The sequence below is a fragment of the Pongo abelii genome, chromosome 12 (genome assembly GCF_028885655.2).
Source record: "Pongo abelii isolate AG06213 chromosome 12, NHGRI_mPonAbe1-v2.0_pri, whole genome shotgun sequence".
In the NCBI taxonomy this organism is placed as follows: domain Eukaryota; kingdom Metazoa; phylum Chordata; class Mammalia; order Primates; family Hominidae; genus Pongo; species Pongo abelii.
The window spans coordinates 42,469,341-42,481,516 of NC_071997.2; the positions used below are offsets into that span (position 1 = coordinate 42,469,341).

At 42.0% G+C, this 12,176-nt stretch overlaps 1 protein-coding gene across 1 annotated transcript in view; it reads left to right on the forward strand.

Moving 5' to 3' along the window:
* The first annotated feature begins 2,743 nt into the window (after positions 1 to 2,743).
* The window catches only part of POLR1B (RNA polymerase I subunit B), a 35,117-nt gene continuing 25,684 nt past the window's right edge, over positions 2,744 to 12,176 (forward strand). The window contains 5 exon segments of the mRNA NM_001135328.1: positions 2,744 to 2,935; positions 7,246 to 7,413; positions 7,655 to 7,801; positions 9,507 to 9,639; positions 11,329 to 11,465. Coding sequence (NP_001128800.1) covers positions 2,759 to 2,935; positions 7,246 to 7,413; positions 7,655 to 7,801; positions 9,507 to 9,639; positions 11,329 to 11,465 — 762 coding nt within the window. The 5' untranslated portion in view covers positions 2,744 to 2,758.

Here is a 12,176-nt window from a genome sequence, read left to right on the forward strand (position 1 = left end):
AAAGGGAGAAGTATGATGATCTCTCTTTGCAGATGACAAGATACCATATAGAAAAAGTCCTAAGAAATCCACTAACGCTGTTAGAACTACTAAAGAGTTTAGCAAGATTGCCAGACACAAGATCAATATACAAAACTCAATGGTATTTCTACATATTACAAACAATTTGAAGTGAAGAAAACAATTCCATTTATATCACCAAAAAGAATGAAATACTTAGGAATAAATTTAACAAAAGTTCATTTCTACACCAAATACTACAAAACATCTCTGAAAGAAATTAAAGAACAACTAAATAAATGGAAAGACATCCCATGTTTATGGATTGGGAGATAATTATTGTTAGGATGAAAATAGGCCCCAGATTGATCTACAGATTGAACACAATCCTGATCAAGAATCTCAGCCTTCTTTGCAGAAATTGACAAAGTGGGCCGCCGGGTGTGGTGGCTCACACTTGTAATCCCAGCACTTTGGGTGGCCAAGGCAGGTGGATTACTTGAGGTCAGGAATTCAAGACCAGCTTGGCCAACATGGTAAAACCCTGTCTCTACTAAAAATACAAAATTAGCCAGGCATGGTGGTGCATGCCTGTAATCTCAGCTATTTGGGAGGCTGAGGCAGGAGGTGGAGGTTGCAGTGAGCCAAGATCATGCCACTGCACTCCAACCTCAGCAACAAGAGCAAAACTCTGTCTTAAAAAAAGAACAAACAAACAAAAACAAAAACAAAAAAAAAGAGAGAAAGAAATTGACAAGCTAAGCTGACGCTAAAATCCATATTGAAATACAAAGGATCAAAGAAATCTGGAGAAAGAAGAACAAAGTTGGAAGATGTGCACTTCCTGATTTCAAAATTTATTACAAAGCTATATTAATCAAATCTGTGTAGTTTGTAGACAGACATACAGATAAATGTAGATAGACATACAGATCAAGAGAATAGAACTGAGAGTCAAAAATAAACCCTTGCATCTATGGTGAATTGATTTTCGACAAGGAGGCCAAGACAATTTGTTGAGGGAAAGAATAGTCTTTTTAACAAATGGTGTTAGGACAACTGGATATCCACATGCAAAGGAATAAAGTGATATGCCTTTCTCACACCATATACAAAAATTAGCTCAGAATGAGTCAAAGACTTAAATGTAAGAGTTGAAACTACAAAACTCTTAGTAGAAAATATAGGTGAAAATCCCTATGATTGAAAAATATCTAGTATTTGATAGCACAACAGGGTGACTGCAGTCAGCAATAATTTGTTGTACCTTTAAAAATAACTGAGGAAGTACAATTGGAATGTTCATAACAAATGATGAATGCTTGAGGTGATGAAAACCCCATCTACCCTCCTGTGATTATTACATTGTATGCCTGTATGAAAACATCTCATATACCTCATAAATATGCTAATTATGTACCCATAATTTTTTTTTAAATCCTCATGACCTTGGATTACACAATGATGTCTTAGATATGATATAAAAACACAGGCAACAAAAGAAAAAAACTACACTTCAAAATTAAAACGTTTTGCTTCAAAGGACACCAGCAAGAAAGTAAAAACCCACAGAATGGGAGAAAAATATTTGCAAATCATATATCTGACAAGGACTAGTATAGGCTGTATAAAGAACTACAACTACTCAGTTGGCCGGGCACGCGCAGTGGCTCATGCCTGTAATCCCAGCATTTAGGGAGGCAAGGCGAGGGGATCACTAGAGGCCGGAAGTTCAAGACCAGCCTGTGCAACACAGACTCCCTGCTCGAATTTTTTATAAAAAGTGATATAGGAATGAAAAGTACCAGCTGAACTAGGAAAGGGGAAGTTGACAGTAAGGAGGGACTATCAGGGGCAGGAGGATACTGGGTAGTGGTGGTTTAATTCACTGTTCTAATTGTGGTGATGGCTGCATGGTTGTATACATAGGTCAAAACTTAACGCGTACACTTTAAATGTGTTTTATTGTATGCCAGTTATAAGGCAATATAGCTGTTAAACACACACACAATAAAGCTGAAAAACCAGCAGGCATTCCCTGATTAATCAGTATTCTGGGGAGGTAAGGGGCTCACAGGAACGCAACGGAAGCTGAGGCTGTAAATCCAGTTGGACGCCGCGCTGCCCCATCCCCTCCATCCGGTACCGCCCGACCCCTCTCCCACCTCCCTCCCGAGGCCTCCCCCAGGACTCCAGTCCGGAAGATGCGAGGAGGTTAGCGGGGCCCGACCACTCCTTGGCTTCCCAGGGGTGAGCCTCGCGAGTTAGGAGTTGGGTAGAGAGTCAGCCCGGGGCCCGGCATCCGCTTTTTCGTTGAAGCAACGACTTTGGCCGGATGACTCCCCAAGGTCGGCATCAGCATGGGACTGGGAACAGGTTAAGGAAAACAGAAGAGAACCTGAGAAGACCGCTCTCCTCCAATCCTAATTGACTGAGCCAATGAGAGCCAAAGAGGTCACATGCTCAACTGGGCGGGGAGCGGGTTTCCACCTGCGGCATCTTTCGCAGAGGAGGGAGATGAGTGGGGCGGAATATGGGAGAAAGGGAGGGCCCGCCACGCTCTGGCTGGACATGGCCTTAATCGGCCCGTTCACTCGACGTTTTTGGTTCTACATCGACCCCAAGAAACCGAAACCGCAGGGCCTAGGGCGGGTGGAACGAGAGGGAACTACATTTCCCAGCAGGCTGCGGAAACGGGACTCCGGCCACTACTTCCGGCGTGTACAGAGAGACTGGCGTTCGGTGTGCAGGTGGCCACATGGATCCCGGCAGCCGGTGGCGGAACCTGCCCAGCGGGCCTAGCCTAAAGCACTTGACTGACCCCTCTTATGGAATCCCGCGGGAACAGCAAAAGGCAGCGTTGCAGGAGCTGACGCGGGCGCATGTGGAGTCCTTCAACTACGCTGTGCACGAGGGTCTCGGCCTCGCGGTGCAGGTGAGCGCGGCGTCCGCTGGCGCCCTTGCCGCGGCGAGGCCAATCCCAGGGAGTTGGCTGGGAGGTCACAGTATGACCCCAAATGCATGTGCTCCTTGATCCTGACAGGCTCGGTGGGTAAGCGGGAGAGCACAACATGTTAAACAGGACGCGGAACTGGCCTTCGTGAGACTTGTAGTCGAGGCGTCTTAAGAGATGTATTCGTGATTCTGGAGTGAAAAGTGATTGTGAACCGTAGTTTGGACAGTTTCGGGGTGCTGTGAGAGTGAGGAAGTGGCTTATCTGGGGTGTGCTTCACAATGCACACGGCTTTATGTCACTTGAAGACTTACCTCAAAAGATTCCGAACGTATTTGTAGGTACAGTGTAATGTTCAGGGTTATCCTTCAGTTTCCTTCTCTTAGAGCTTTAAAGAGAGAAATTACTCGTCATTTGTTATGAATTAAGCAGGTGCTGAGGAAGGTATAAATGAGTCATAAAAGCAAGATTGAATCGAAAAGTGTAATTGCATTATTAGCGTAGAGTAATGGTAGCAGAATTCAAGTGAGTATGGTGGGGGAAAGTTTCGTTTAGTAAGCATCCCCAGTGTCTCCAGGCACTAGGCTCAGAGGATGTGGAGGAGGCAGTCCCGTGTACGAGACAGTTCATGCATTTAAGTGCTCCCTGTCGTGTTTGGGGTTGAAGGGGTGAAGATATGAAAGCAGTCCATGCCAATATTCTTGAGAACTGTTCTGCCAAGGAATTGTGTGGGCTACTGTGGGAGCATATGGGCGGCGCAACTAATCCAGGAGTTTGAGAAAGGGCGGGATTAGATGAGTTCAAGAAGTGAGAAACGTGCATTTCGTCCAGGGGAAGAGTAGAGCAGAGTCACATGCTTAGGGGACCCTACCTGTGGTTTTGTTGGGTAAGATTTGTGTTGTGAGAGATAGGGATAGGCATAATGTAGAGAGCTTTGATTGCCAGTCTGATTCTTGAACTCTATTCGGCAAATAATATGGGAGCCATTAAGATTTATTGTTTAGAAAGACTAGAGTGGTGGGGGTTATTTGTATTGTGCCTGGATTCTTACAGTATCATGTCTGTGAGAAAAAATACCTAATTAAAAGTTAATCAGGCTGGGTGCAGTGGCTCACACCTGTAATCCCAGGACTTTGGGAGGCCAAGGCAGAAGGATGACTTGAGCCCAGGATTTCAAGACCAGCTTGGATAACATAGTGAAACCCCATCTCTACAAAAATTTAAAAATTAGTGAGGCATGGTGGTGCGCACCCAAGTAGCTGGTCCCAGCTACTTGGGAGGCTGAGGTGGGAGGATAAGTTGAACCCAGGAATTTCAGGCTGCAATGAGCTGTGATTGTGCCACTGCACTCCATCCTCGGTAACAGAGTGAGAATTGTCTTTAAAAAAAAAAAAATCCAATTGAGAAATTTTAGAAAAGCACTAATTTAAAAATAAGCCAGTCGGCTGGGTGTGGTGGCTCTTGACTATAATCCCAGCACTTTGGGAGGTCAAGGCGGGTGGATCACTTGAGGTCAGGAGTTCCAGACCAGCCTGGCCAACTTGGTGAAACCCCATCTCTACTAAAAAATACAAAATTAGCCGGGCGTGGTGGCACATGTCTGTAATCCCAGCTACTCAGGAGGCTGAGGCACAAGAATCGCTTGAACCCGGGAGGTGGAGGTTGCAGTGAGCCAAGATTGCACCACTGCATTCCAGCCTGGGTGACAGAGTGAGACTCTCCCAAAAAAAAAAAAAAAATAAATAAACCAATTATATGTTAATATTTTTAAGAAAAGTATTTTCCAAAGCAAAAAAGTTAGATGAATTGCATTATTAAAAATCTTTTTAATGTCTGGCTTAATGAAAAGACAACTGGATTCTCATGTCTGCTTGTGCATTCAGTCCCTTGTGATAATTGTTTTGGTTGAAGTAGATGAAGAAAATTTGGCCCTGCATAGAAAATGATGCCACAACTTAGCTAGGACTATAATAATATAGTATTTGAAAATGTTCTGTAAAACACAGTAACATAAATGACTAATATTTATAAAGCCAAGGGAAAAAATAGTTATCATATTTTTTACTTACAAAACATAATTTTGCCTAGTTTCTTTGGACTGAGTTCCTCCTTTCTGTGAGTCAGAATTTATATGTCTGTCTTTTCAAAATCTTTTCAAAATACAATTGATTTTTATTACTTGGGGATTCTATATTTGCAAATTCACCTACTCACTAAAATTTACTTCTACTCCAAAAGCACCATGCCCAGAAGCAGCGAAAAAGTTGAGTTGCTTAGTGTCCATTTTCCCAGCTGAGATCTAACAAGGTGATGCTCGGCCTTCTTGTTTTAAGTTCTTAAACTATAAACAGAGTTTGTCTTCACTATTTAGTGCTATGTTTTGTGCTTTTTGTTGATGATTTTGCTCTTTAAAATGTCCCCCAAGCAAAGTATTAAAGTATTAAAGTTCTGTATAAAGTTCCTAAGCACAAGAAGGCTGTGCTGTGCCTTTTGGGGAAAATATTAATACATGCATTTAACATAAGCTTTGTTCAGGCATGAGTTAGGGACTCAATCATATATATTAAATAAGCTGTCCTTAAACAGAAACCCACATAATGCAAGGTTGTGTATTGATCAGTGGATGAAATCATAGGCTTTGTTCAGGCATGAGTTACATACTCAATAATGTGTATTAAATAAGCTGTCCTTAAACAGAAACACACATAATGCAAGATTGTGTATTGATCAATTGATGAAATGTGACCAGAGGCTCGCAGGAAGCTAACCATGTATTTACCCTAGGAGCAGTGGTTCAGTATTGGCTAATTCAGTGTTTATGGCAACTGTATAGAACATAACTATTATGAATAACAACAGTTCACTGTATTTCTTTCTAAATAGTGCAACTGCGTCTTAAGAAAGCAAATCTTCTAATCTCTCTTTTTTTAACTCCATTCTTTTTTTTTTTTGAGACAGGATCTCACTTTGTCACCTAGGCTGGAATGCAGTGGCATGGTTATAGCTCACTGCAGACTCGAACTTCCAGGCGCAAGTGATCCTCCCATCTCAACCTCTTGAGTAGCTGGGACCACAGGCGTGCACCACTATGCCCAGCTAATTTTTTTATTTTTATTTTTTGTAGAGATGGGGTCTCCTCTCCCGATGTGGCCCAGGCTGGTCTCAAACTCCTGGGCTCAAGTAGTCCTCCTCACTTGGTCTCCCAGATATTGAGATTACAGGTGTAAGCCACTGCATCTGGCTTTTATTTTTAAATAAAATACGAATTTCTAAAATAATACCAGCTTTAGATAAAATTTTAAAATTTAAAAAAGGTCAGTTAACTCACATGAGGGTGGAGAACCTCCTTGATATTCTTTCTTGGTTCCATTTTTTCATTTTCATTATTCTAAGACTAAGGCTAGGAGGTTGCTTGTAATTAATATATAGGAGAGCTTGGTGATGCCCCTTCCTCAGAACAGCAAAGCTTCCCCCACAGAATGGTACAAAGAAGTAACTTCTGTGGAAAGGGAAACCCAGCCTGGCCATCATCTTTTCCTTTGCATGGCTCTGGTTTCAGTATGACGTTGCCATCGTACATTAAGCATCTAGTCTTAAATCCTAAAGGATGTTTCCGTATCCTTGCTCTATTAGCAGTAGTCCCATTTGTCTTGCTATGCACATAGACAAGTTAAGAATACACAAGGCTCTTGGTTCAGAGAACAGGAATTTTGTTAGGTTCACAGCTGTATCCCTAGAGCCTGCTACAGTCTCTGACACATGTAGTCACTGAAAACAATCTTGTACTAATAATGCATTGTGGTTTTAAGTATTTAGTGAAGTTGTGAGTAAACTGGAGGTAGCTTTTTTTTTTTTTTTTGAGACGGAGTCTCACTCTGTCGCCCAGGCTAGAGTGCAGTGGCGTGATCTCGGGTCACTGCAAGCTCTGCCTCTCGGGTTCATGCCATTCTCCTGCCTCAGCCTCCCTAGTAGCTGGGACTACAGGCGCCCACCACCACGCCCGGCTAATTTTTTTTTGTATTTTTAGTAGAGACAGGGTTTCACCGTGTTAGCCAGGATGGTCTCGATCTCCTGACCTCATGATCCTCCCACCTTGGCCTCCCAAAGTGTTGGGATTACAGGCATAAGCCACCACGCCCGGCCAACTGGAGGTAGCCTTAACTGTCCTTTTTAGGTGTGTCATAGTGGCATCACAGACATCAATGTTTGTAGAACACATAAGATTTGGAAGAGTCTTAGAGAAAAAATGCCTTGGAAATGCAAGCAATTTAATAGTGTGAATTGCATTTCAGGCTATACCTCCCTTTGAATTTGCTTTCAAAGATGAGCGTATCTCTTTTACTATTCTGGATGCTGTTATCAGTCCACCTACAGTTCCAAAAGGGACCATCTGCAAAGAGGTCAGCGTTTATCCAGCAGAATGCCGGGGCCGAAGGTGTACCTACCGTGGGAAGTTGACAGTGAGTACTAGTGATGCTGTGTGACTCTCAACACTGCACATATTTGGGAGTAGGGCGGGTGCCTAATAAAGTTTATGCCAGAAATTGCTTTCTTGGTGCTGTTGTCTAAGAGATCCCACCTTCTAAATCTAAGGCATAAAATAATTTAATTGATATTCTTCCTCAGTCTTTGAAAATACTCATTTGTTCTCACAAATGCAGATATTTCTGTTAAGTAACTTTTTCTCTTGTTTTCATTTAGGCCGATATCAGCTGGGCAGTGAATGGAATCTCAAAAGGAATCATTAAGCAGTTTCTTGGCTATGTTCCCATCATGGTGAAATCCAAGCTTTGCAACTTATATAACCTTCCCCCACAAGCCCTCATTGAGCACCATGAGGAGGCAGAGGTAATCACGGGCATCCAGGCGTGAGACAGTAGAGAAGGCCTGGGTTGGGAGTAAGAAGACAAGAAGTGTGTCAGTGTTTTCTTTGTCTGCTCCAATTTCTGGATAGGTGAAAGAGGTATCAGTATCTTGCCTGCATACAGTGTATGGCTCTGAATAACTATCAAATTAGACAGTATGAAAAAGTGGCTATAAAATTAGAGAATATTATTGTTCAGGGGGGAAGAACTGGTAGGTTTTTCCCTAATTTTCTGAATGATAGAGACATACTTCCATGAAATTTGTTTTTTTTTTTTTTTTTCAAGCTGTCTTAACCCACAAAGCTATGGTCAAAAATGTCTATTTAGCTGGGCATGGTGGTGGCATGGATCTGTAGTCCCAGCTAATTGGGAGGCTGAGGCAGGAGCATCACTTGAGCCCAGGAGGCCTGACTACAGTGAGCCATGATTGTGCCACTGCACTCCAGCCTGGGAGACAGTGAGACCCCGTCACTAAAAAAATAAAATAAAAATGTCTGCTTTGCTAACAGTAAGATTCTGTGCGCATATTAAATGACTTATACGCATTCCCTTCATCATTTCTTTCAGCTATATTAGGTGGCTTTGCAGTGTTGAGTTGGGGTAATCAAGATGAACAGACTGTGCCTACTAAATAGGTAGATGGTGTTATGTGGTGGGAAGAGGGTTTTGGTGTCAGATCTGGGTTTGACACACAACTCTTCCGCTTATCAGTCTTGTGGTTTGGGGAAATTAATCTCCCTCAGCCTCAGTTTCCTCTGCTGCAAATGGGCATAATAGCTACCCCACTCATTGTTATGAGAATTAAATGTTATGATAACATAGAGCACCTAGTATAATATGCCTGTTTCATAGTAGGCAATTCGTAAATAGTAGCTGTTTATTACAGAAATGTGATATTGAGCAGAGCTATTAAAGATATTTTTCTATTTAGCTAATCCAAATTTCTGGTTTCCAGAGCTTTCATACAATCAAGCTTTTGAACTTATTTGGGAAACCATAGTCGAGTATGGAAGCAAAATGGTTACAGTTTTTATCTTTCTTTTTTTTTTTTTTTGAGACAGAGTCTTGCTCTGTCGCCCAGGCTGGAGTGCAGTGGCGCGATCGTGGCTCACTGCAAGCTCCACCTCCCGGGTTCACGCCATTCCCTGCCTCAGCCTCCCGAGTAGCTGGGACTACAGGCGTGTGCCACCACTCCCGGCTAATTTTTTGTATTTTTAGTAGAGACGGGGTTTCACCGTGTTAGCCAGGATGGTCTCGATCTCCTGACCTCCTGATGTGCCCGTCTCGGCCTCCCAAAGTGCTGGGATTACAGGTGTGAGCCACCGTGCCCGGCCCAGTTTTTATCTTTCAACCCCTCTTTGGAGTAAGTTTTTTTTAGTGTTATTTGAAGACTGAAGTCATTTTAGGGGACAGAAAGGTAAGTTAGGTTGAGCCTGTCTGATAAAGAGAAGTACCCTGTTTTTCTTCCATACTTTTTTCTCATGTCCCTAGGACCTTTGTGGTATACTTGAGAAAACTGTTAATTCACACAAAGACAGTGTCCGTGTACTGTTTTCAGGGGATCAGTAGTACGTTTCACCTCTGTGTTCCTGTTCTGTGTGTTGTACTACCTTTGGCTAGGAATGAAGTTCATGTTTACAGTTAGTCATGTATCTTTGTTTAACAAGTTGCAATTGTCTTTTTGGCAGGAAATGGGGGGCTATTTTATAATCAATGGCATTGAAAAAGTCATCCGAATGTTAATTATGCCTCGGAGAAATTTTCCCATTGCAATGGTAAGACCAAAATGGAAAACCAGAGGGCCTGGTTATACTCATTATGGTAAGTTCTGGAGATTATTAGAATGTTTTTTAAGGAAAATTTAAAATCTTTTTTTTTTTTTAAAGTAGATCCATCTAAATAGTCTTTGATATTTTTGTTTCTTTTTTTTTTTTCTGAGACAGGGTCTCACTTTGTCACCCAGGCTGGAGTGCAGAGTGGTGTGATCACAGCTCGCAATAGCCTCGACCTTCCCAGGCTCAGATGATCCTCCCACCCCAGCCTTCCAAGTAGCTGGGACTACAGGCACTTCCCACCATGCGTGGCTAATTTTTTTTTTTTTTTTTTTTTTTGGGAGGATGGGGTTTCACCATGTTGCCCAGGCTGATCTCGAACTCTTGGGCTCAAGCAGTCCTTCCGCCTCGGCCTCCCAGAGTGCTGAGATTACATGCATGAGCCACTGTGTCTGACCTTTCTTTTGTTTTTTGTTGTTTTTCTATTGAGCATTCCTGTGTTAAGTTTTCATAATTGGGATGGAAGAAGAAATGGAGAGATGTTAGTCAGAGGATACAGACTTGCAGTTACAAGATGAATAAGTTCTGGGGATCTGATGTATAGCCTGGTGACGATAGTAATACTGTACTGCTTACTTAAAATTTGATGAGTACATTTTAAGTGTCTCAACCACACATGCGTGCACACATACATACAAATGATAACTATGGGTGGTGATTGATGTTTTCATCAGTTTTGATTGTAGAAATCATTATAATATATGTATATTATATTCAAGGTATTGTCCACCTTGAATATATATGATTTTTATCAATTATAAGCATTTTAAAATTTACAAAAATTTCATAGTGGAAAACCAACTTTCTATTATGTTTCACTTTTGCTAACTGAAAGAGCATGTGTATTTTTGTTACTACTTATGAAGATGAAAGCTAGTCTGGCTTGGCCATAAGTGGGTGTGGGTCTCGGCTGTCTTCTGGTTCAGGCTACTGCACTTTTGCAAACTGAAAGAGCATGTGTATTTTTGTTACTGCTTATGAAGATGAAAGCTAGTCTGGCTTGGCCATAGGTGAATGTGGGCCTTGGATGTCTTCTGGTTCAGGCCACTGTGGCACACCCCTCAGGGTCTCTGTCTGACAGCCACCTGGCCTCTGTTTGAGCATTCTCTTTGACAATGCCTAAGGCAGCATGTTGTATTCTTGAGCAACCGTGACAGTTAAACAATTTGTCCTGATAGTTGAGCTAAAAATCAGACCTTAATTATAGCCATACATACTATACCTAGAAAAACAGCGTGCCCGAATGTCTAGTCATTTTCCTTTGCATCAGTTGATGGTAGTATGTCTTAGCAGTCTTTGCCTGAAACTGAAATAAAATCTAAAATTCTACTTTTCTCCATTGGAACTATTAGATCAAGCACCATGTCTTGACCAGACTCTACAGTTTAAGGCGGATATAAAGTGCTAAAAGACGTGGACTCTGTCCTGGAGGGAAACTTTGAAGTTTGCTTAAGTTCATAGTTTCAGTTATTTTACATTAGTGTTTCTCAATCTGGGTAGATTTTGCACGCAAGAGGACATTTGCTGAGGTTTAGAAACATTTTTGATTGTCAGTCTTGGCTAAACTTAGTGATTTGGCTTTAATTCTGTCTAAGAGGGTAAGATTGTTCAGAAAAAAATGGTTGAAGCAATTATAGTATCAGTGAGTTTCTGATTTTTTTGTTGTTTGGTTCAATAGGAGTTTCAATGCACTGTGTGAGGGAAGAACATTCCGCTGTCAATATGAACCTCCACTACTTGGAAAATGGCACTGTTATGTTGAACTTTATTTACCGGAAGGAACTGTTTTTTCTTCCTTTGGGATTTGCACTTAAGGTATGACTTAATGAATGCATTCTTTTGTTATGAAGAAATTCATTGGGGGTAGTATCCTGTGCAGATTGGATGGATTCTCTTTGTTAAAATAATACTGTACTAGTTATCTACTGCTCCAAAACAAATTACCTCAAAATTCAATAGCTTAAAACTCAATAAACATTTCTGTCTCACAGTTTCTGTGGGTCTGGAGTTTGGGAGTGCTTTGGCTGGGCAATTGTGGCCCAGGGTCTCAGGAGGTTGCATGGAGATGTCAGATAGGACTGCAGTCATTTTGAGGACTTCCAAGGTGGCCCACTCACATGGCTGGCAAATCAGTGCTGGTTTTTGGCAGGAGGTCTCCTCATGGGGTTGCTCTCTACATGGTCCTTTCTGTAGGCTGCTTGAGGCAACTGTCTTCCTCCACATAGTTAGCTGAGAGAACAGAGAGCAGAAGATGCAGAAGGCAAAAGCTGCAGTGCCCTTTGTGACCTAGCCCTGGGAGTCTCCCATTATCTTTTTCACCACATTCTTTTGGTCAAGCAGGCCAGCCTTGATTTGGCATGGGAGGAAACTACACGTTTGTGAACACCAAGAGATGAGGACCCTGGAGGCCATTTTGCTGTCTGGCTATCATACAAAGAATGCTTTATTTTAGAGAGTTTACTTTGATTCAGCAATAGCAGAGTACTAATTTTCCTTGGGTATTAAAAAATGAGAGAAGATAATTAT